This window comes from Rhea americana, unplaced genomic scaffold, assembly GCF_003343005.1.
Source record: "Rhea americana isolate MKP2758 unplaced genomic scaffold, rheAme1 scaffold_22, whole genome shotgun sequence".
Taxonomy (NCBI): domain Eukaryota; kingdom Metazoa; phylum Chordata; class Aves; order Rheiformes; family Rheidae; genus Rhea; species Rhea americana.
In genome coordinates, this window is record NW_028186329.1 from 7,139,013 (window position 1) to 7,164,314 (window position 25,302).

At 38.6% G+C, this 25,302-nt stretch overlaps 1 protein-coding gene across 1 annotated transcript in view; it reads right to left on the reverse strand.

Annotated features, from left to right (window-relative positions):
- Positions 1 to 25,302, reverse strand: part of MEGF11 (multiple EGF like domains 11) — a 275,408-nt gene that overhangs the window by 165,411 nt on the left and 84,695 nt on the right. The window contains exon 5 of the mRNA XM_085305434.1: positions 11,701 to 11,793. Within this exon, the coding sequence (XP_085161560.1) occupies positions 11,701 to 11,793 (93 nt within the window). The remainder of the gene's footprint in view (positions 1 to 11,700; positions 11,794 to 25,302) is intronic.

Consider the following 25,302-nt stretch of genomic DNA (forward strand, 5'->3'; position numbering starts at 1 on the left):
CCTCACACAATTTCTCTTTTTCACCTTTCTTCAGTGTTCCCATAGTTCATTAAGCGTGTGTTTCTGTGCAGCAGTAGGTGTCTTTTTATTCTACTGCACAACCCAGAACCTCAACATTCATCCTGGTTATCTTATGCTACTCATCTTTTACGTCATTGATCATATTTCAAGCATTCTTGCCCTTATGAAGAGACTGACACCYAAATCTGTCATACCTAGATCTCTTCCCAGCTTCCTTGAAAAATAGCCTTCACCAYGCTATCTTCAGCAAGATTCAGTTCTTTCAAACTCTCATTTTCACTCCAAAACTTTCAAACATTCTTCTGGGTTAACATAGGCATGTTTAATAAATAAAATCCTTCTGCACTGAAGCAAGTCTTTTGAGCTATAAAGAAATGACTGGAGGATGTGCTTGTTATAGACTGCACATCCAAGATGATCAAATGGTATAACGAAGGGTTAAGGCTGGAGACACAAAATGTTTTCAGGAGTACAGCAACACAAGTGAACTGTAGAAATTCTCATTAATGTGCAATATTTTTCTTATTTCACCTAACATTTTGAACAGTAAACAAAATAAAAACTGACGATTGAAAACCACATTTTTTTTTTGCTTGCATTACCCTTCCAGGCCAAGAAAAGGCAGTTTTGGCAGTTGAATGAACTATAGCTTCCAGCATCCCACTTCTAAACATCATGTTTAAACATTTARCAACGTTTATTGAAGCTACAGTGCTGGTGACTACTATAAAATAGATCTTTACATCTCTTCATAAACACTTTAACAGGTTTCTTTGCCAGTACCAAAAAAAAAAAAAAAAAAAGACAAATACCACTTTAGCCAAAGCAGTCATCTCTAACTCTTTCTTCTGTCAGTTTATTACCATTATTTCACAAGCATAAGATTCTCACTTTTCACTCTTCTTGTTTGCATGATAAAAAGTCATCAGCATCTGAGTTTCTCCTGTCTGAGGCAGTTCATGAAACACTGAGGTTTGCTTTTTCTTTTTCTGTCTTTCCTCTTATTCTCTCATAACCACTGTAATTTTCACCTTCACTGCCCTGGCTCTACTATCCTCCCCTCCATAGCAGTCTCTATCCCCTCTCCTTCAACTTCACTTTCTTACTTCAACAAACTTTAGGCTGGGCTTAATGCTAGGCCATAGTGACTGCCCACTCACAAGTTGGTGAACTTCTTGGTACCTCACATGCAGAGTAGCATCCATCTTGCAGGACTTGTGAATTCAGCAGTTTACTGTCTGCAGTCCAGTTATCTGCTCGCTGAATGACTTTCCAGTCCCAAGCTGCTTCTGGTTCTCATCTCACCTGTTGCTTGTTCCCTGTTTGGCCATTCCCCCCCCCACACACACACACATTCCTTCTCTGTCAAGTCTCAACCTATATTTTACACTTCTCTCTCTYCTGTGATTTTGTACCTTTCATCTTCCCTCTGCTCTTCTTGGATATGTTCTCTATTCATAAGTATGTGTTTGTAATCTGTGATTATGCTACAACAATCTCCTCTGCAGTGTCAGGTATGATGCTAGCACACCATCTGTTCGTTGATTTCCTTTGGACACAACACATTTCTTCATTTGGCTTTTCCTTATAGACAGCTGAAGGCCCCTTTACATTCCCTGCCCAAAGGTAGATTAACAATGAGATCAAAATGCTCACTTGTAAACTGTGGTATGAAGAGTCTGCTGTGCCAAACCCTGTGTTTACAGTCAGATATGCATTTGTTAAATCCTCTGCTATTTCATTATTTCTCTCTTCATCACTGAGGTAGACAAGCTGATTCAATAAACATTCATTTCACTGGCRACATGGTATCTTCTCCTGTGGCAAACTTTTTTCCAATGTTTTATACATCAGATAAATATGGTATCGTCTGAGGAGTCTGGGCGGGATTTTCATGAGCATCTAAGTAATCTGAACAGGATTTTTCTGTGAGGAAACTTTTCATGAAAACATTTCACTATGAATGTATGCTGTTGCATTTTACAACAGCACAAGCACAGGACAAAAGAAAGAAGGATAATCCACGAAATTTGCCCATTTTACAAAYACTTAGGCTCATTGTGGGCTACTCCTGGCATTCAAACCTATTAAAAATGCAAGTGATTGCAAGGCTATGGTAAAAAAAGCTCTAAAGAAAAATTCTACCAAAATTTTATCTGTTCAGGAGTACATTTATCTGAAGCTTTCACGCTTGAAGAACTCTTTCATTCATACAACACAAGCATTTCATGAAAATGCTAAGTAATGGAATGGTTTAAAATATTGTCTTATACCCATTAAGCAAAGGAGTAAATCAGCATTATAATCCTCTCATTTTAAACAGTCATGCTGCATCATTTCTGCATATTCTTCAGCAGATATGAAGGTACAATCACCACCTCTCTAAAGTTAGTAAAGCAGTCTCCAGGGTGCATTTTAAATGCAATCTACCCAAGGCCCCAACACTAGCCACACTCTCTAGCCTCACTCATCTATGACAAAGATACTAATTGACAGCTGAGTTCATACCAACACCGGTGCAGTCTGCTGTCTCCTTTCAGCTGTGATAAAGTCCCAGATAATTCACATAATGAATATACTCAACAGGGACACAAACAATATGGACTTCAGAGTACTGTGGTATCTTTATGTGCAGATGCTGGAATTCACAGCTGGACAGAAAAGCAATCGCTATGGGGGAAGCCTGCATCCCTATGTTCTTTCTTGCACAACCTTTCCTCCCAGGTTTAGGGCATGTTCTCTGATGCCCTCTGAATTAAACTACTGACTCTGCTTTGGTTTTCTTGTTCTAGTAGACAGAAAGTCTTGTCTCTAATGCTCGGTGATGAATGACTACTGTTTTCTAGCAAATTTAATCTGCTGGGGGCCCAAGGTAAATTTCACGTCTTACTTCTGAGCGAAGCCTCATTTTCTGTTTTGACTTCATCTTCTAATCACTGCCAATAAGATAATACTGTAACGATTAAGAACAGCATTGATAAAAACATAAGATCACTGAAGGGGAATGGGGCAGAGGGGCCTTTCTCTGTCATATAACACATCTTTGGAGATAATTATTCATAACCCAGCATAAGTCAGAGCAGGCCTGAGGCTTCTCCAGTTCATACTGCTTGAAAACTCCCAGGGGATTTGCTGACACCTTAGGGCTCTGCCCTCTTCAAGCAGTTTTTGAAATGCCTCAGAATGTCTAACTGGTTTAGAAGTGGCCATGCTTTCCCAAGGACTGCTGCAACTTTCTTTTAGCTGTTTATTAGCAAGCAAATACCACATGAGAAACCCACCAACACTTCTGAGTGGGTGTCCAAGTCTGAGATTTTCCTACACTTTGGGAGAGGGTATTCTGCTATTTTCTCCAAATGACAGCTCTTCACTGACCAGGCCATAAAATTATTCCAGTTGTACTTCTAAACTGATCTAAAGTCCTTTCATTTACCTAGTGCGTATTTAAAGCCACATTATCATAGGATGCTCTAGCAGTGAAATTTAGCGTTTGCAATTCAGTTTGTTAGAAAGAATGCTTTAATAGGTTCTTTCTCTTATAGCTACTACCCTACTAAACCTGAGAAAAACCGCAGACAAATTAATAAAACTAACAACTCACCACACATACATTGCCTTTCTGGGAAGTTTCCTCAATTCCACCAGTTAGACAGCTAAGACGTATGTGAGCCAATTACTGCTTAAACAACCACCCAAAATGTGAACAGAAATATGCTTAGCTCATTCAGTACTAACAGCTATGATTCCCTTTAGTGAAAATCATCCTGAAAGCAGAAAGTTTTAGTCAGTCTCCAGTCCATTCCCCAGGAAAGACATTAACTGCATTATGAAGTTTACTTCCGGGTGCAGTAGATGTGCGCGAAGCCCAGGAGGGCTCTGCTTTGGGAGTGAAGGCTACTCTGTAATCTCAGTTATGAACACCCCAGTAACACGACTGTCCTGCTCTGGTGCATAATTTAAATATATAAGCCTACTTGCTTCCAAAGATTTGCCCTAGACACATCGCTCTTCTCTTAAAACAAAATGTCTTCTCTAGCTCCCTTTTTTAAAGCCACCAGTTCCTAACCTACTGTGCAAATGAAAGACAATAAATAAGGGTTTTATACAAACAAAGGTCTGCCCATAGCCTTCCTCATCTCTCCTTTCCAGCATAAATTCAGTGTCAGATTCAGAGGGCTGTTAGGCTGATTTTCTAGAGATACTCAGCATATACACTTGTCCAATCATTCAGTTACATGAAAAGCAGAATTTTACAGTGATCACATGCTCCAGGGGCTAAAGAGTGGATAAACGTGAAGTGAGATGCCCAGAGGCCTCAAACCTGGCCTCTAATCTCTTATTAGCCAGCAACACACCTTAAGTAAGTATATACACATATATGCACACACACACACACACACACACACACATATGTACACACACACACACATATGTATTACAAATATATAATTATGTGTTATTAATTGTATAATATACATAATTTTCAAAGTATCACTTAGATCAGGAATGAATAGTTTCTGTATGTCAAGTTCATTCTTATTCCAGCTAAGCATTCAAGGGCCAYATCAATACAGACAATACAAGTCTGTAGACCACTGCAGCTGACCACATAGCTCCTGCTAGCCCCAGTCCGGATCTTCACAGTCACCTCTAGCACAACACTACAGAGAGAAAGACTGCGAATATAGAAAGACTACAGCAAGAGAAAGACTCCAAAGCACTGCTACCTAAGGTCAATTTAAAAAACAATCTGTTAGCATTTAGCAGCCTCATTAGCTGCTACTCTGATTGGGTACAAATCAGAAGCATGGTTTTAACAGATCATCTGAATTTTGTATCAATATTAGCTCCAGCTCATTATAGACTTACCTCTTGAAACAGAGCAGCCAAACCAGGAAATAATTGGATGCTTTAACAGAGGAGTTGATTGTAGTAATTCCATTATAAATACATATAATTTTGCAGAATTATTTTCATAACATTTTAAAGGTTTTTGTGTGTCTTTATTATGCAGTTGGAATCCTGCTACACTACATACCTAAATTCTTTCCTTAAGACACTGATATACACCTGTGTGGTAGGTCAAAACATCACTTCTSTCTAGAACCAAGGAGTATGTTCAGATGTGGGTGGCCTGTGGATTGTCTCCTCCTATGCAGGAGAGCCAGCATTAAGTCTGTACCCCTCTTTCTTTAGCTGGTAAAGGTGACAGTGGTTTTAGTTCATTGAAAGAAGTACCTGCCTGCATGATACTCAGTAACTCTTGGACCCTAAATGAGATCCTCATCATCCTGATTTTCCCCCTTATCTCTTAAGTTTTCATCCAGATAATGACTTAAACACTTATCTAACTTAAGCATCACAGGTTTCTCCATTACTGACTATAAAAAGACTATTCAAATGCACAAAGTACATGGYTAGGTCAGACCTTAAGGGCAACACCTGTACTAGAAGACAGAACTCCAGGGACTGGAGCAAAGTCAGCTATCCAATCTTCAAAAGCATTCAAAAAGGGCAGTCTCAAAGGAGGGCTGGGACTGCAGGGAAAGATTTGTCACTACCTTGGCCTCAGCTGCTACCAGCTGATTTACAGAAGGAAGTCCTTTCCCACCTTGTGACAGAGAAGATGAAGAAGAAGGTGAAAAGTAAAAGAACACAGGGAGGTCAATTTTTTACTTTTCATTTACTTCAGTACAAGGCTTAGGACAACTGGCAATTTATCTATTCATTGTCAATGAATCACACAGAAGAGGTGTGCAAGGCAAATTCTTTCCAAAGCAAATCTTTAATCTACCCTTCCTTTTTCTGGAATCAACTGTTGCCCTTTGCTTATTCCAGTTACTCTGGGAAAAGCTTAACCAAATATGACCCTCATACATTTCCATAAGCTTGCAGCACCTACCAACTGGTTAACTCACAGAAGCTTAAAACCAGAGGACATATTCAAATCTATAATAGCGTGAGGAGAACCACCCCCCCCATGCACAACTGAGCAAATACAAACACCTTCAGCAAGAGAAGAAAGATTTCACATGTCCCAAGTAATGAAAAATGATGGACTAGCCCAGTTTAATGCAGTCACATTATCTGTTTAAAAATATATACAAAACATGCTGCTGTGCTGCTAACTGCACTGAACAGCAGCTTGTGTTTACATTTTTATTCCTGGTTGCAGGCTGTCCTGTGTAGGCTGGGGCCATGCAGATTCACTGCTGCAGAGACTGTTTAACACATGCAACCTGGGCACACAAGCCCAAGTGCATGGGCYCAGCATCCAACAGAGGCAAAAAATAAACACAGGCTGTTTACCTGATTACACCAGTTCTTTGGTGGTTGAAGGGGCTGGGATATTTTTTAAGTTTAAGGAAGAGTAAATTGTTAGAGTTAAAAGAGACAAAAACCAATTCTGCTCAGTAATCGCTACAGAAAGATCCTTGTGTGAGCCCCCACTTGGGGTTTGTTTCTTACATATYTGCATGTCTTCACATGGTGCAGTTGTCACTGAGTCTGCAGAGCACATCAAACTTAAGCTGCAACTGAGCAGCTTTAATAAAAACTGTATTAAAACCTTAAAGTCCACATGGATAGTCCATTCGACACAAAACTATTACAGCTAAAGCATTGATTAAGGCTGAGTCTTGCTTTGAGAGTTTCACAACTTTAAACGGATCTTTAGAAACTGCATCTAAACTCAGCATTCATAATGAGAAATGAAATCACATGGGCTTTGGTGGAAGCAGAAACACTGCACCCAGTTCTGTCATCTCAGCTGGCATCACTGTGATACAAACCTGCGGCATAGACAAATTGTCATACAAACACACACGGACAGCCCTCCTCCAGGACAGGACCATAGAAATCTCAGGAGAAGCCATGGCACTCTGTCAGTCCAGGACAATGGAGGTCCTGCACCTCTGAGCCTCTTCCTAGGGTTGTTTCTCAGTCAGTCCTCCTGATGTAAAAATCTAAGAACAGAAATTTAGCTAATGATTCCAGCAGGTAAGTCCCTGACATTAGGCTGAGTTTCATTTGATCTGTACTCACAAATCAAGAATCCTTCTTTAGAATTCAGAAATAGTTCAAAGCATTTTGAGAACATAGAAGCCAAACCCAAACCTGAAAAATGCCACAGACTCACTTTAAAATACTCCATTTTTCTCCTGAGATTTCCACTGTTGCTTTCATAGTTTGTCAAGCAACCCCCCTTCAGATTTAGCAAAGTATCTGCAGTTCTCATTCATCACAAGTCTCAGAACTGAAGCACTCCAGCTGCTCTAGGGCTATACCCTTAAATGTGATCTTGCTGTGATGTTATACTTGCCTGTTGTTATGACCTTGGCTATTTTTGACAAAGATATAAAGATGAAATAGACTCTTGCCCTTAMTGAGAGTTTGTACAAAACATCCTTCCCAAAGAAAATAAGTGTATGCACATTACTGATCAGCTCGTGCTACACAGCAATATTATTATCTATYCCTTTCCCCAGGTGACACAGCACGAAGAAGCATGGCTTGGTATCATTTTGTCAACATCCCTTTAATTATACTTTGGGCAAGTACTATATTTTCTGCTGAAACGAACAACAAGGCAAACATTTTAAAATCACTTTAGTTTTTCATTACAGCTTCTGCCTGTGTTTACTTTGAAGTTTCCCAAACTGGTGTACACAATTTTGGAAGACTCTTGCTTGTAGTTCACAGCTCTTGCTCTGAACTTTCCTACCTATCCTCCACTGTTCTGTGAATCCCATTTTAATCAGAAAGATTAAGCTCTGTGATCTATCCCATAGCAAAAAATGTTCAGTAGAGTAAGAATACTTTTCAATAGTATAGCCTGATGAGCTTCAGCATTTTAAAAGAAAGACTGCTCATTCTTTATAAGGACCTCATCCAAAGTCTGATCAATTCAATGAGAGACTGCCCTTAGATTTCACTGAAGTCTTTTTAGTAGTTTCTTCAAAACTGATTCAGCAACATCCTTAAGCACTTGTTTAGTTTAAAATAGATGAAAAGTCCTACTCATGTGTCAAGTTAAGGATATGCTTAAGTGCTTTGCTGGATTGGGGCCTAACAGCTTGCAAATACAGATGGCTATTATCAAGACCTAGAAAAGGCCAGGTAACCACCAATAGTCAATTATATTCCTACCAGAACTTCAAGCTAGTATATCATACTGTTTGAAGTTAATTGCTTTGAAATAATTGGACAGGTGAGCAGGTAAGTTCACATGGAGCATTTGCCATTTTCCTTTGTATTAAAAAAAAAAACAGTGCAGATTGCGTGGACAAAATGGGCATGACTTAAAAAAAACTTTAAAAGGGAAGGGACAAAGATTGKTTTTTTAAAAGAGTTTTCTTTTTAATGATGGGAAACATTTTTTACYATCATCAAAACCTTGAAAAACATTCTATTCCACAACTTCTTTAGTTAATACCTCATTACTTCTCTTTTTATTGTTATGGTAATCAAGTCTTAATATATTGCAGCTTTATAGCATGAAATCAAGGCGAGGCCTGCAGGCATCAACAGATGTACAACAGCATGCAGTAAAACACAGGTATAGAGGCATGCAGAGCTGAATATGGCACAGAGTTTTTTTAATAATTGTTTAGCAATTCATCTGAAGTTATTTTAACCTTGACAACAGATGAACCCTAACATGTAGTATGATCAGTCACTGGGAAGCTGAAAAGAACAGCAAGTTTTGTGATTGCTGTCTTACAGGCTGAGTTTTATGAAAGCATGAAACAAAGCCTGAGAAAGATGCTTAAATTGTTTGGATGACTATAGGCTGTAGCTGTAACTGTTCAAAACATTTAACTGAATATGTTCTAACAGAGGGAGAATGGTAATACTGGGGAACTAGATTTAACACCAGAATCTTGCCCCTCTGTAGGAAATCTGTGCTCAATGTCAGAATTCCTACCCTTTCCTGGCATAGTCAGTTTTTGTTGTGCACCAAAAAAAACCCCAACATTTGGGCCTGACTTCTGKTTTTTAAGTGACAGCTGGACCTTGTGCTGGAACTCTGCTCAGGGTTGAATTTCACCCATCGAACCACGTGGTTTTTAGAAAGCTATAATGGTCTGGTCTGCAGAGTGTTGAAATACCATCTCCATAGAGTGAAGGGAGTGAGTCTCCTAGATCTTTTCAAAATAAAAGAAAGTAGATGACCCCCAGTACCAAGTAGGTTCCAGCACTCAAAATTGTTCTCAGGAGAGATCATTCAGGAAACAATTACAGCACCTGTGAGATTTTCTAAATGTAAAGAGCATTTTGGCTAGCAATCCCTTTCCTATTAAAATAGTTTCAAAGAGCCAACATCAAAAGCAACATGTCTATGACTTTATCTATAAAGTCACTGGTACAAAGGTCCATATACCAAGGTCCCACAGGGAGCAGGTGGCTTTCATAGAGCCCACAGCTGAGGGTAAAGTGTATGTAWAGTCCAGTAAAAGTGAGTGCTGTTTTCCATATTGCTACTGGATAACAATAAGACATGAGTCAACTTGTGGATTATCAATGTGTCTGAAAATGCTGATCAGCCTCCGCTGGGAAAAGGCTCCTAGCTTTTCTTTTAGAAATACTCTGAGTAACAAATATATTGTATTCAACCTATATCTATTCTATACCTCTTCATTCAAACAAAGTCTTGTAACAATGAAGAGGCCAGTCATCCAAATTTCTAGTGTCAAACATAAAGGGGAGTACCTCTTTCTGATGCAGYAAAAACGAACTTCTATGAGGCCACTCACACTCATAAGCATGCTTATTACACTTGAGAGTGGTAAGTGCTTGTCAGAGCAGACCTTAGGACAAGCATGCTTGTTGCTCAGCATATAACAAATGGAATGAAAGACAATGGGCACTGTAGTCCASTGAACACACTAATTATACTAATAAAATGAAAGCTTAAATTTTGAAGCTAATCCTGGGCTATCATTTATAAAAGTTAACAGGGCATATTTAATTTAGGAATTGGCTAACGCTTCTCTTCCCACTGCTGAAACCTCATAAATGAAATATACTGGATTGCTGCCCAGCACGGAAATAAAAGTTGTGAATAATGTTTCTATCTCAATCACTGTCAGTGCTTTAATATTCCTAATTACTTTAAAAAGCTAAATATTCAATACAGGAAAAACCTTCTTTTCTTTTGTCTTCACTTGCAAGATTAGTGCAATTTTATAAGAGTCACTGGGCAGTTTTGGTCCATAAGGCCCATCTGTGCAGTGACATCCCTTACTCTTCATTATTACACAGAGTACTTATTACAGTATATGTGTATGCATGTGTGTATAAATGTGTGCACGTCTATGCTATCACAGCATTTTCTTATTTTCTCATTTTTTAACATATCCAAATGGATATGCAGAGTAAAAATACTCACTGGCTGTTAGGTTAAACATGMTAGTTGCTAAAAATAACGAAATGATAAAATGAGTTCTTGAGATTCTAGACAATATTTTACAATTGCAGGTAAAATTTTTATCCATGATTTTAAAAAATCTTGATAGACAGATATTTATTATCTTATGCTGCCCAATTTTTTCCCTTGTCTACCTGCCAGGTAATCCCAAAACGCTKCTTCAAAGCCCAAAGCATAGCCTTTCTTTCCATCCTCCTTCCTCTCTMTACTACAACAGTTTTGGTTGTAACTGGGGAGACACCAGCAAAGCTTCAGATGAACACCAATAACTTTCCTGAACAAATTCCACCATATTGACCTCAGTTTCTGGAGCTATTCACCTCAAGTCATACTTAACTCCTACTCTCTTCAAGACTGTCAATATTTCCAATGTCTCCCTCTATATTTACCCTTTCTGTTATATTTCTGCCTCATAACATCTCTTTTTCAAAATCCCAATCACCCTGGGAGAGAGGGAGGAACTAAAAGCAAAATTAAATGTTCATTTAGTAAATGACTCACAGCATCTTTCTGGATGCAGCTTTATTTACTCACCTGATGCACAAATAGATTTAATTTAACAAGCTCGTTTCTGTTGTGTCAGTAATGGATTGGGCCTAGATTGCATAACATCTCTGACGTTTATAGYGGAAATAATATCAGCTCTTTAGCGCAAACTAATCACACAGACTTAACCTTATCTTTATGAATTAACAGAGTTTGACATACACATCTCCAGCTGAAAGAACTGATAGCCTCTAGCGCAAATTAATTTCACAGTGACCCTAAGTTCCACCTCCACCATTACCCCAACCTCTGCAGTCTGGACTATCCAGGGCGTGAAGTTCAAGTCAGAAGGCGGAATCTGGGCTTCGTGAAGAGGCAATATCTTTCAACAGGACAAGGATTCTGTCTAGAAGGCATGCTTACCACCAACATATTTAGCGACAAATGTGGCAAAGTTAGAGATAACAATTTCATATTACAGCTATTTTGTCTATATTAACATTCCAATAACAGGGCAGAAAGCATTGAGAACATCCTCTACTGCATTTAACATTTCTTTAAAAAAACAAGCAAAAAGATGGAAGTCATTATCACTTTATCAGTAGCAAAGGGGTAATGTCACAGATTAATGGTTGCAAAATAATCAACTGCCAAGTCTCATTTTCCATTTAAAGCATCCAAGTTCAGAGGGCACTGATTTGTTCCTGGCTTTCTATTTTAACAGCAGCATGTATCTTTACTATATTTTTGTAATCTTTACTCACCACTGGAGCAATCAGTACCGCCCCACCCTGGTTCACAATGACAAGTGTCAGGAGAAACGCATCTTCCATGCACGCATTCCTCTGTGCAAAGTGCTGTTGAGAAGAAACAATACACAACACTGTAAATATATTAAGTGCTAGGTAAACATACACTAAGCTATGCCTTGGAGAGCAATATTTTGCTTAAAAAAATTAAACAAAACAAACAAAACAAAAAGAATTACTTGCAAGATTTAATTAATACTAAGTGACCAAAATAAAGTATAGGTCTCTTGATAGCAATAAACTCATTTGTCAGTTCAGCTCTTTGTAATGAAAAACTCTAATACTAGAAACCACTTTGGTTAGCAGTTTTGCTTCAWAATAAAATTTTTACCAAACTGACAGTTATGATTATCATAATTAAAGAATACTAGCTTCTTCTATTGCACTCAAGTTGTTACAGTTCATAAGAGAAAAAGGAGCTCAGTTGTAAAAGTGTATTAAGATGTAAAACAGATTTGTTAATAAAACGGCTCAAGGAAAAGAAATAGTCTTATTACATGATACTGTAGCTGTAAATGCAGCCTAGTCTTTTCAAGGTCATCAAGTTTTCCAAAACCAGTGCTCTGTATCTTATTTGTCCAGATTAATGACAGCTCAATGTCCTGTAGTTTCAAAATATAAAAAATGGCTGTTTTTTCTGTCTCACTTGCCAGTTGACTAGAGATACACATGGAAGAATCTGCTTTTCTTCTTCCTAAGTAAGAATAGGTCATGATTTTAAGGCATTTCTTTTCCTGTGCTGCTTTGGTGTCAGATCTACCTTCCCGTGTATATTGGAACACCCATCACATGTAAACAAGCTTGGATAACGCTTGGATAAGTACTGTAAGTATTGAACCTTACTGCTTACTACCTTCTAGGGCATTGCTAAAAACTCAAAGTGTCTGTGATTTAACCTGCCTAATTAATTTCAAACATTTAATTTTCATCTAGACTAGCATGTTTAAGGTAATAATGAATGTGATATAGCAGCAATGAGATCATTATATTAAAAAGGTTCCCAGGTTTTTATATTCTCTATTTTTACATCAGATGGGAATCACAAGTATGGTGTTTGCTCATCCCAGAACCATCTGAAGCTACACTACAAAAGATTTATTCCAAGTCAAGGATGAATCCATTCCTGTCTTAAACAAAGTCTACAAGGCTGATTTGGAAAGTATTTTTGTTTTGCTATATTGAAAACCAGGCTGAACTACCTAATTTATTTTAAACCATCCATCAAGTAACCATCCTAAAGTTACTGACCACTGCACCTGCATATGAAACAGTTGTTGCAAACCTTTAACTTCCCACTCTTGTGCATTTGAACACTGGGCTCTGTATCTGACACTCTGTTTGGACTACCACACTGAGTCACATCTTGAATCTACGCTCAGGCTGGCATCAAGGTCAATGCAAACATTTCTCCACCTATTCTGTCTTTTGGTCACCAGAGAACAAACCCAGAAACCTCTTCACAATATATTTAAATCCAACTTCAAATCACAAGTGATCTTTTTGTAATCTTAACCGTGGGACAAATCTTCCTGTTCTTTCCTGATCATATTACACATGATCAGTAATTAGAATGTTGCCTCCTTATAACAATGACAAAATCTTTCTAGATTAGTCATTCCCTTTCTAGGCTTTCTGTATGTCAAAACTGCAATTTATTCTTATTTCTTATCTTGTGTTTATACAGTATTGCAGAGGACATGAAATATTAATAGCTAATTCTCTAGCCTCCAATTTTCCTAATCTTTTGTGCATTTATTTTACTTGAGTTATGGTTTCTGACAACAGCAAGGTATCCTCGTCTACAGATGTAACATTAAATTCAAGATAAAATATTAGAAAAATGAGACTTTTTTCATAAGAAAATATAAGCCTCATATAATCATTTAAAAATTGTTGGTCATCTATGACAAGGAGAAGTCCAAATTCAGAATAACTATAAAGCTATAGGTAGATATTAAAGTACAGTGTGATAAAAGATGGACAATATGCTGGGATAATGTACTTTGAAAACTATTCTCTGTAGAGATTTACATAAGAATATGATTCTCATCTCACTGGTGTAACTCCTACATATTAATTTTATTAGAGTTAGGGAAATTGAAACTGAGATTTTTCTGTTCCCTGTATGGCCATTTACGATAATAGATCGTTCTTTTATATGCAAAATGTGCAACATATTTTTATCCTTTTAACCAGACCATACTCTTGAGGCATAATTTGTGGGCAAGAAGGTTGTTGGTGGACTATCTCTTTTCTCTTCCAAATAACAAAGCTCCTGCTCATTCTTGGTCCAAATTTAGTTTATTTAGACAAACAATCATATCACWCCTTAACTATGTAACATAAATATGAAATAATGATGATTGATTAAGATAATTACTTATAGACAGAAGTGTTGACTTCTTTAATAGTGTTCCAGTCCCTTGGGAAGAGTGTTATATAAGACTTATATCACAGAACCATAGAATCAGTAAGGTTGGAAGGGACCTCTGGAGATCATCTAGTCCAACCTCCCTGCTCAGCAGGGTCACCTAGAGCATGGTAGACACGGTTGCATCCAGGTGGGCCTTGAATATCTCCAGAGAAGGAGACTCCACAACCTCTCTGGGCAACCTGTKCCAGKGCTCCRTCACTCTCACAGGGAAGAAATTCCCCCGCACGTTCAGGCAGAACTTCCTGTGCTTCAATTTCTGCCCATTGCCTCTTGTCCTGTCCCATGGGACAATGGAAAAGACTTTGTCCCCATCCCCTTGACACCCTCCCTTCAGGTACTTGTACACATTGATGAGATCCCCTCTCAGTCTTCTCTTCCCCAGGCTGAAGAGGCCCAGYTCTTGCAGCCATTCCTTATAAGGCAGATGCTCCAGCCTTCTGATCATCTTCRTAGCCCTACGCTAGACTCAAGAGCATATTCCTCATTCTAAATCAACTAGTGACATACAAATTACAAAAAGTACTATAAAAATTTGCATCTTTGGTTTTGGCATTCTGAAATTCCTCACAGTTGAAGGTGACGATCTTTAGTGAGCAATTAAATAGTCAAGAAACTTAAAAACACYTCCTGGAACTGTGGGTACTCTCATCTCTAGCTGATTAACTTGCTAAAGAAGCAGTTATGAGCTCACTAGAATATAGTCATTTAAAGCTATGAAATTACATCRGATTAACCACATATATGGGGTCACAGAAATCCCTTTTTCTAAAAGGGAAGCTAATTTAATAGAAGCCATTTTACTCTAGGAGGCAAATAATCAGACTCCTTCCATTATCTGATTTGAATCAGGTCTATAAAGATCCATATAAAGGACAGATTAGGGTACCACTCTGAAGCTTTACTATGGCAAATACAATTTCATATTTCCCCATATAAAAGGGAAGTCTTGTCTTGCTCTAATCTTTAGAGTTTAAATTAATTTTTCATTCTATTAACATTGAACATAATAGGATACAATGGTCCCCAAGGCATTCTTCATAATATACTTTGTACAGTGGCTTGCAAATGATCTTACTAGTTAATGGAACTATAAAAATTACTTGCACATAAAGGTCAAGAAAAATAAAGATAAGTATATCCTTTCTGACACTGTCCTGTTCAACACACAGCCGAAGGCCCCGGAGTAAAAAAAACTTGCATTAATGCAAGTAATATAATTCCTCCCAGCATAATAGCCCAAGCAGTTCAACCTTTGGAATTCTAGACTTTTTATGTCTGCATTTTCCCCTGACCAATTCTCTTAAACAATCCGGCACCTCATTGATCAGTTTATTATTAGCATTCTTGGCATGAGTTTAAGATCAGTTTGTAGTTTGATTCAGTCTGATAATAAAATGACCTACATCAAAGCCTTGCCAAAATGCCAACTTTGTAGCAATGTGTTTAGCATGAATTATTTCACCATATTCAAGGTCACACAACAACTGTTCCTTATTATGGAATAAAGTCAACAAAAAGGTTTTATAACAATTCACTTGATGATTACCACTTACTCACTTTATAATTACGAACAGTGCTTTTTTTAACATATGTGGCCAATTCTCAGTGAAGCCCAGAGCGACTTTGTTTTCCTTGATGCTGCATTCCTTTGTGTGTGAATTCAAACTATGATTCTGCAGGGTTTAATCGCACTGTACAACCCTATTTTACACACATCATTATACCCTGCTTATCACTACTTTACCAACACATTGATTTCTAGTACYCCCTTAAGCAATGTAACTAACACCTGCCACAAATTGCCTTCTTAGCCTCTTTTCAGGAGTGAAAGTGCATTTAGAGAAGAGTTTCATTCTAGGGGAAGAATATGTAGTGTTTTAGCTTGGGAAGGTTTCACTAGCTTGTCCAAAAATATAACTTTTGTATTTATATCACCAAAAGCAGAGTCAAAATAATGTGACTTGTGCTTGCAATGGAATGTGGTAACATTTATAGTGATCCTTTGAATCTAGAGGAGTTCACAACCAGCAATCCAACAAAGCCCCATCTCCCTCCTTCTTTAGCTTGTAGGATTTGTTTTGCCAGACAAGCAAAGTATCTTCAAAACAAATACAAGTAAAATTACAAATTTTCAAGGAACCCAGGGTAGAAAGCAGAAAGCAGGCTGCATGCACTGCTCTTGTAGCAGTGCGTGTCACTGAGGAGACATGCTGGAGTGCTCTCTACTAGTTGGAGTTTCCTAGGCTCTGCAGGCTTTTTGCCCAGGGAATATAGTCCAATACTGTAGTCTAGCCAGAAGGTGATAGAAAGCATAAATAAYTGGAGCTATGTTATAGTGTGCCAGAACGGGAGAGACTCTCAAAGAAAACCGGACATAACAGAAAACATTACTAGTTGAAGGTACAGATGGTACTAGCAGAGAGAAATTCAAGCATTCTCCTGGACTACAGAGAATGAACTAGCCTATTGTGACTGCACATGTGGCTGAAGGACACTGCTCCATGGCTGCAAGTTCTTCAGCATATCCTCTTTTTCTCTGCCCCCCCTGAAGCTTAGGTTACACTGATCTCACATAAACTCTGACCAATTTTGTTTGTTTGCTGTGAACCAAAGGTATAGCTGCATTTTATCTACGTATAGCTGGTATCTGATTTCAGGTCATCTAACCATCTCATGCTTTATCATTGTTGAACTCCACAAGAAGAAATCTGATGGGCAAAGTCATGTTTTCCTTCACTGTTTAGTAGGTGTCCCTTGAAACAATTTGGGGCATTTTATCACACTTYCCCATTCCTCGGTGCCACTTTTAAGGGAAAGAATAATTTTAGGAGGTGATGTAGCAGTTACTTTATGGTCAGTGGTTCCAGATAATGTAGAGAGGTCCAAGAAGATGAAAAAAAGATGCTTGCCCCTTATCCATTACAAATATATTCATTTAGAGCCACTCTGGTGGTGTCATTTTAGTGTACTGGATTGACTCCAGGCTGTGCTAAGTCTAGGATATTAGCTTCATTAGATAAGCCTGTAGTCAGCTTTTGGCTAGCTTCTCTTAGAATGTGTTCAGGAAAGCAAAATTTGATAGTAAAAGAAAGATGACTTTAGCTAATGCATCCAGGTAGTTTTTCCTTATTTTTAGAGTATTGCATATTGGAAGAAAAAAAGATTCATTCTCTAAATCATTGAGTGTCAGTCAGGAATCATGCTCATTAGTTGGCTTCTTGGACWTTTTTTTCACTGAAGTAGGATAATAGTTCTTTGCATCAATTAATACTTGTTTCTGTGGTGATTATTCAGGATTCATAAGTTAGTCTACCACCTTGGACAGCACTTTAATGCAGGGTTTAGCAGCCTTAAGAGAGGCAGAGATCTCAAAGCTTGCATAGATTTTGAGGAATTTATTGTTTCAGTTTATAAAAACACTTATTTTTCATCTCCCTCGTGGTATTCAGTGGAAATATTAACAGATATGAAAACAAGGAGATCAATGTGAACAAAGGAAAAATGAGATTGACACAGATCGTGTAAGAGCAATGGGTCACAAGATCAACTCYTTTTCCTGGTGCTGTCGTGCTATTACATTTTCTGGCAGATCTGCAATTAGAGACGATGTGTCCATGCAGTCAGATCAGAATCAGTGGTCCTTCTTGTTGGCTAGGGCAGGGGAGTTTCTGACTCTCTGTCTTAGTGAGATATTGGTCTATTCAAGATAGCAGTTAGGATGTGTTATCTTCAATCTTGATATCCTGCCAAAGCTTACGGAGTAGGCTGTGCCAGAAATGACTTGTGAAAGTCTAAAATAAGAGAATTGAGGACATACATTTTGAGGATTTTGTCCTCTCCCAGGAGAAGAATCTGACATATATCACTGTCATCAYTGACAAAACATCTGAAAATCTTTATATGAATCTGTTAGGAGGTGAAGATTTGTTAATAACCATAAAACCTACATTAGTTTCAGCTCAGATTTCTATTACCACATAAATGGCAATCTGGGACTTGGATGACTAATGAGAAGATAAACTCAGGGACACCCACGTTCTTGTCATGGATAGAGTGTCTCAGACGGATGACATGGGCTACTATACAGCTCCTGATATCATTCAAGCCAGACTTCACTGCTTCAGACTCTCAGAACCCTCAGAGGGGAGATGCTCATAGTTTACTGATTGCTGGAGGATCTGGCACTGGTGAGAATCCAGTTTAGTCCATGTTGCAACATATTACCTGCTGTAGGCTTTACCCTGGGGAGTGGTTAGGAAGGCAGACTGTGTCAGGGAAAGGTGAGAATAGAGAGAAGCCTGCCACTTTTTCTATTTGCCATAAGAAGAGCAAGATCTGTTGAATTGTGCACCTTTTGAATTGTGGTCTGGTTGGGTCTTAGGAACAGCTGAGCAGGAACAGCATTCCCTTGAGAAAGGAATGGCGCAGCAGCAATGACTGTAAAAATAGTGCCATTGACAGAAAAAGAGGAAAAGTTTAGAGCACTGCAAAAAGAGAGGTCAATGGGTGTCACACATTGAACAGATCTGAAATAAGTTCTTTGTGTTATTTTGATGCCTCACTGCCTTCATCTGCTCTTGTAGAGAAGAAATGGGAGATAGTACTTGAAACATGTCTGAACAAGAGCTGAAAAGCAGCCTCCTTGTAGCAGCAAAGGTCAGAAGAGCAGAACTGGGGTCAGTAAGTTGAACTGCTTTGTAACTTCGGCTGCGTGAATAACAGAAGAGCTTTGCAGTGCTTCCCAGCACAAAGAAGGAACTGTGGGAAGACACTGCAGGACACTGAGCAGTCAAGTGCATTTGCACTGCAAAGTGAACAGGTTATGAGGCTGGGCAAAAGCAACGCTAATCCCTGGGTCTGTAGGTGAAATCTAAATCACAACTGAGCTCAGGTAAGAAGATTTCTGTGCAGACATGGGGGAATTAAGGTTAAAAACCTAGGCAAATTCTGCAATGAAGACAAAATACCTCTATCTAATGTCCAATTTCAATGAATCATCACTAACACCAAATAAATGTAAAGGAAAGTCTTCAGATCAAGGTCATATGGCAGTCCYCACAGGGATGGCTCTTGCTACCCAAATGTTCCATGAGAACCAGGATGTACAAACCCCTGCACTTGCTCTGTGGGGTGAGGAGAGAAATTCTAGCTTCAGATGAAATCCTGGCCACTCTAAGGCAAGTTACACTCGCAACAAACCTACCATTTCCAAGGTTCAGTCTTCCTCCCTGACAAGTTACAGCAGGTGACTCTGAGCTCATAGAGAACTCTTTGAAAATCAGTTAAATATTGGGAACTGTTGATTGTTTAAGGGCAGCAACTGATTCTATACATTTTCTGCCATTGCTTCAACTTGAAATAATCATTCCTTTCTATCATGTTGAAGCAAAAGACTTATGCTGAGATCAATTCTGCTAATCAATTATCTAATACAATGTTATTCTGTAGGATTATTTTCAGCATTTAACATTTTCTGGTAAATGATTTTCCATTGCCTCACTGCAGGGTTCAAAACAATCATTACCACTAGTTCAAMTTGTTAATGAGGTTAAGAGAGATGCTGAATCAGCAGAGCACAATCTATGACCCAGAAAAACTTTTTCTCTCCTTCTCCCCTTCTCTATCCCCCTTCCTTTTCAGTCAATTGATCAACTCTTTCAAACAATTTGTAGGAAACACATTTTCATAAGTTAATTTTCTCCTGGAATTTGATTCATTCCACTAGCAGACTTAGTGCAAGGTTGTTACAATTGCACTTTATATTGCCTGTTTAGTAAGACAGCTACTGTCTTTTCCTAAGCAATGCAGAAATATTAACATCTACTCTTAAGTGCGCTCTCTCACTCTTTACATTCCCAGGTGTGATCTAGCAGATCTTAGTCCATCAAAACTCACTGCAGTCAAAAATTGATTTGCCAGCACAGGTYCGGTTTTTACTGAGAACAGGAGAGGGAAGAAGTAGTTTTCCCTCCAGTGTTAAAACCAATGGAAGAACTCTCCAGTCCTCTTGCTCTTGACTTTAGGGGAAWTCTTTTTGTTGCCTTAGGGGACAAAAATTCTCTGCCTTTGTTGCCAGAGAATTCCCTGCCTGGGAATACGAGAGAAGCTGGTACCTAAGATCTCTAGGTCTTTCATCTTTCCTACCATATGGAGAAACAGCCAAATCTAATGGAAGAAGAACAAACATAATTTGATCTTCCAAACTACCCATGATGGCAGATAGCGGCAGACTGCTGAAAGATGACCATTCTCCAACAGCACTAGTCATAGCTACAGGCAGCTTCATTCACAAGCTGAGCTCTCCTTGGAGATGTGTTGGAATGGAAAGTGAGTTCCTAATTGAGAAATACAAAGTTAGAAATTAACTAAGAATGATAAGCCAGAAATAAATAACATTCCTAGTTGAGTATAATTTTCTATTGCCTTGCTTCAAAATGTAGTTACTTCAGTTTCCTTACTACAGCAGTATCACTCAAAGAGACCAAGAACGAGGGTTTCCAGCATTGGCTGAGTGTCTGTTTGATTTAGACAGTGATGAGAGAAGCATAGAGGACAGTGTCAAAGTAAATGAGCTATTATCCAAAAAGTATTTATAACATCAGTTGCAAAGGGCTGGATTCTCAGGTGTGTTATAGCAAACACAGTGAGAAAGACATGAGCAGGCCTTAGGCCTAAATAGTCTAATTTAGTAATGAAGCCACCTAGCCTTGTTTTCTGGAATTCACCTAAAAATTATAGYATTTGCATATTTTGTAACAGGTTATTCCCTCAGAACATTAAGTGAATGTCTTTGTGTACAAAATCTGCCACATTCCAGCTCCTGTGAAATATTTATTTTTGRTAGCATGGCCACATGTCCATAGCTCTGAATACTGACTTGCCTGAATTACAGGTCTTACACCAAGAAAATTCCATTTTCTGCCAGKAAATGACACGGCTCCACTGTAGATTGATTTTCATAGGCAAAGAATATATACTGTGTATATAAGTGAGGATGGGTGTATAAAAAATGTTGTTTCTAAAAGATCAAAAATAGACAGATCAAGATGTCTGGACTGCATGATAGTTCTGGCCATCTTTGCTGTGCAATACAACACCAAATAAAACTAAATTACTCTGATTCCCCTAGATGACTTTTAGTCCTGTAGCACATCGGATAAAGTACTGATTTTTCAAAGAAGATATCTCTTCATTCTTATTCCAAATTTTAYCCAGCCAATCTAACAAAAATCCTTTTCTTTGTTTCTCACCAAAATAGGATGAATATGGACAAATTTCTAAAGGCAAATCTGTCATTGAGGCCAGGCTATTATATGGCAAGGGYCCTAGAGGACCAATGCCTTTCAGATTTCATTTCAGATCAAGCTACATGCTGCAAATGAAGGTCACCCTGATGAAATCAAGGATAGAAATATAGTCTKTTTGAAGATCATGTTAATGTATGAGCTACACTAACATTACTGAGAATGGAATATTTAAATGCAGACAATATCCTCACTTTTCAGAAGAACTATAGTAATGGATCACCTGTGTTTCAGAGTTACTTATTGTAAAGAACTGCAAAAAAGACCTAAGAAATAAATTATTGTATAATTGCAGGGCTGATTCTAATCTCAAGCCACTAATTTAAAATTTCTGTCACTAACTCTTGACTGCAGGAGGTCAGTTGATTTCGGGATCAAGCCCTATTTCTCAGTAATGACTAATTGTCTAGAGAAACATCCTGCTAATGAGACATGGTAAAATATATTCTTTAATTCTTGTGATTCATATTGTTGCCTGAAAATAGAAGAAAGGATTTGGAAATAAAAACTTGTAACTAAACTGTCAGAAGCTACTGAATGCCTCTCAGGATGCCTGCCCTTTACTATAACGTAAATATTAGGTAGTATTTGCATAAACAAAAATATAATGCAGAACTGAGGGCAAAAAATAATCATTATGGAYCATTTTAATGATGAGTTTAAAAGGAATTCCATTTAAGTTGTAGAATTCTCTGGAAACTGACACTTCTGAATATAGATGGAGAGGTACTAGGTCTTGAACTACATACCAGCGAGTATTTGCTTCAGCAGAGCTGTTTTAAGTAAGTACTGTGTTGTTGTAACTGAAATCGTAGAATCATAGAATCAGTAAGATTGGAAGGGACCTCTGGAGATCATCTAGTCCAACCTCCCTGCTCAGCAGGRTCACCTAGAGCATGGTAGACACGGTTGCATCCAGGCAGGCCTTGAAGATCTCCAGAGAAGGAGACTCCACAACCTCTCTGGGCAGCCTGTTCCAGTGCTCCATCACTCTCACAGTGAAGAAATTCCCCTGCACGTTCAGGTGGAACTTCCTGTGCTTCAATTTCTGCCCACTGCCTCTTGTGGTTACACGGGACAACGGAAAAGAGTTTGTCCCCATCCCCTTGACACCCTCCCTTCAGGTACTTGTACACATTGATAAGATCCCCCCTCAGTCTTCCCTTCCCCAGGCTGAAGAGGCCCAGCTCTCGCAGCCGTTCCTCACAGGGCAGATGTTCCAGCCCTCTGATCATCTTCATAGCCCCTCCGCTGGACTCTCTCCAGTAGCTCCATGTCTCTCTTGTAGTGGGGAGCCCAGAACTGGACACAGTACTCGAGATGAAGCCTCACCAGGGCTGAGGAGAGGGGCAGGATCACCTCCCTCCACCTGCTGGCAACAATCTTCCTAATGCACCCCAGAAGATCATTGGCTTTCCTGGCCACAAGGGCACGTTGCTGGCTCATGGTCAGCTTGTCATCCACCAGCACTCCCAGGTCCTTCTCTGCAGAGCTCTTCTCCAGCAGGTCAGCCCCCAGCTTGTACTGGTGCCTAGGGTTATTTCTCCCTAGGTGCAGGACTTTGCACTTGCCTTTGTTGAATGAATATCAGATTTAATATCTTTTAAAGAATACTTATAAAACGTTTTGTGTGTAGTTTCTTATTTCTTTAGTAGAAAGAGTCTGTTTGACTCAACCTATATACTTAAAATGCAAGCTCTTTCAAGTACAGACTATCTTTTAGTGGTATTTGAATTCGCAAATGGACTTCCGGGCATTACAGTAATACAAGTAAATCATAGTATTCAGAAAAGAAAAATCTTGATTAATAGAAGGAAAGCTTTGGGATTAAATAGATTGAAAATGTTGCTCAACTTGCTGTATTAGAGAAAGTGAAGTTTGAAAAAATGAATATCTATGATAAAAATACTGAGCTTAAGATAAAYTATTCAAAAACTACCTTATGATCAAATCTGTAATGCACTGAATTTTCAGGAAAAAWTTCCTTGGGGAGCCTTAAGAAACATACATTAAAGTGAAAAGCATGTGCAACAATAAAATATACAAATATAAAGTGGAATGTTATCATCCTCTAAAAGAAAGAGAAAAGCAATGTCTATGTAAACAGTCAAAGAAGAATATCTGTTTCTAGAGCAAGTAGCCAYGGTGGGTTCTTGGTTAAAAGATTACTGTCTGTCTCTTGATTAACTTTTTGAGTCTGATCAATACTATTACACTGCACTGGATTATGACACATTAACAGATGTTTGTCAATTTGTCAGACATCATCCTCCTCTTCTTTCACTGAGAACTAGGGAACCAGAAATGAACACTAATTTGCTAGTTGGTTCTATTGCAAATTTAAAATTGCCATCTGTGTGCACTTTAGGCATCTTGAGCCCATTCTCACTAGCCATTTTGCACTGTGATGGTCTCTCTTTTTGGCCCATGCAGAATTCCTGCTGTTTTGCTTCACTATCACCTGCTTCACTAAAGCAGCTGTTGTGAATGTCTCAGGAAGATGTTAAGCTATATGAAGCTGCATTAAGAATTAGTACATCCAAATGAAACTACAACTCAGTCTACAATTCAKTTGTTGCTTTGATAGCAACAGCTGACACTTCTTACTGTTGCAGTGTTTAATGCTACTTAGAAATAGTGTATATACATAATTCCCAGATAAGCTAGTGGAAGCTAGAGTGYTCAACATCTCTGAAAGTCATGTTCCTCATGCAAAATATGGGTTGAATAGGAAAAAAGTTATTTACTTATTTTCTAAAGTCACCTAGTGATCTTCCGCACAGCTGGCACCTTAATACTTTTTACACTTTGGCTCTAAACAATTTGTGCCTCAGAGTCACTGGTATTTTTTTATTTTACCACATGTGATTTCTTTCTACATATTGTGAAGACTTGTTTATAAAAGAGCACTATCTATTTGTATTAAACTACATAGTAGCTAACTTTTTTTTTAGTAGCTAACCCTTTTTTGCAATGCAGCTGCAAAAGTGATGGGATATCTTTGAAATGATATTTTTCCTACCATGAGACATGGAGTACATTCCACACAAAGAAAAGTTAATGGGGGAGTTAGGGGAACTACAACTCCCACTTTATAAATCCACTCCTGTGTATTAGCCAGGATACGAGAAAACAGCACTGATATATGTTATAATGTTTCATGTAGCAGGCTTATCTGGTATTCTTACTAAAAATGTCAATGGTATTTAGGAGGATTGGTAAGAGGAAGTAATCATTTCAGGTGCACGTATTTCAAAAGGTCACATGAAAGATATTTACATGTTTTCTACAGAAGAAAGCACAAAGGAGTGCCCCTAAGTCTAATATGCAACACATGGGCCAAATTCAATCTGAAAGGTTTCAAGCTACTCTCACTCCTTTGACAGAGGAGATAGGGAGTAGTTGATCTATAAGTACATGTGCCCAAGAAATCAGACACCTCCCTCCGCCTGCACAGTTTTACATACTCCARGCATCCATGGCTGTTGCTATAGATGGCTGAGAGAACAGAGAGCAGCATCAGCAAGGCCCACAGACCCAGCCCAGACAGCCGCCAGCACTACCCCAGCCTCTTGCAGGTTCTTAAATTAGTTAAATAATTGAAAAGATTGGTTCACATCAGTTTTCAAAGTAGTCCCCTGTCCCTGTTAAAGATAAGAGACGCAAAGACCAAAAAAGCATAAAGAGATTTCATGAGGACCCTATTGATGAGTACGGAAGAGAAGACTGAGGGGGGATCTTATCAATGTGTACAAGTACCTGAAGGGAGGGTGTCAAGGGGATGGGGACAAACTCTTTTCAGTTGTCCCATGGGATGGG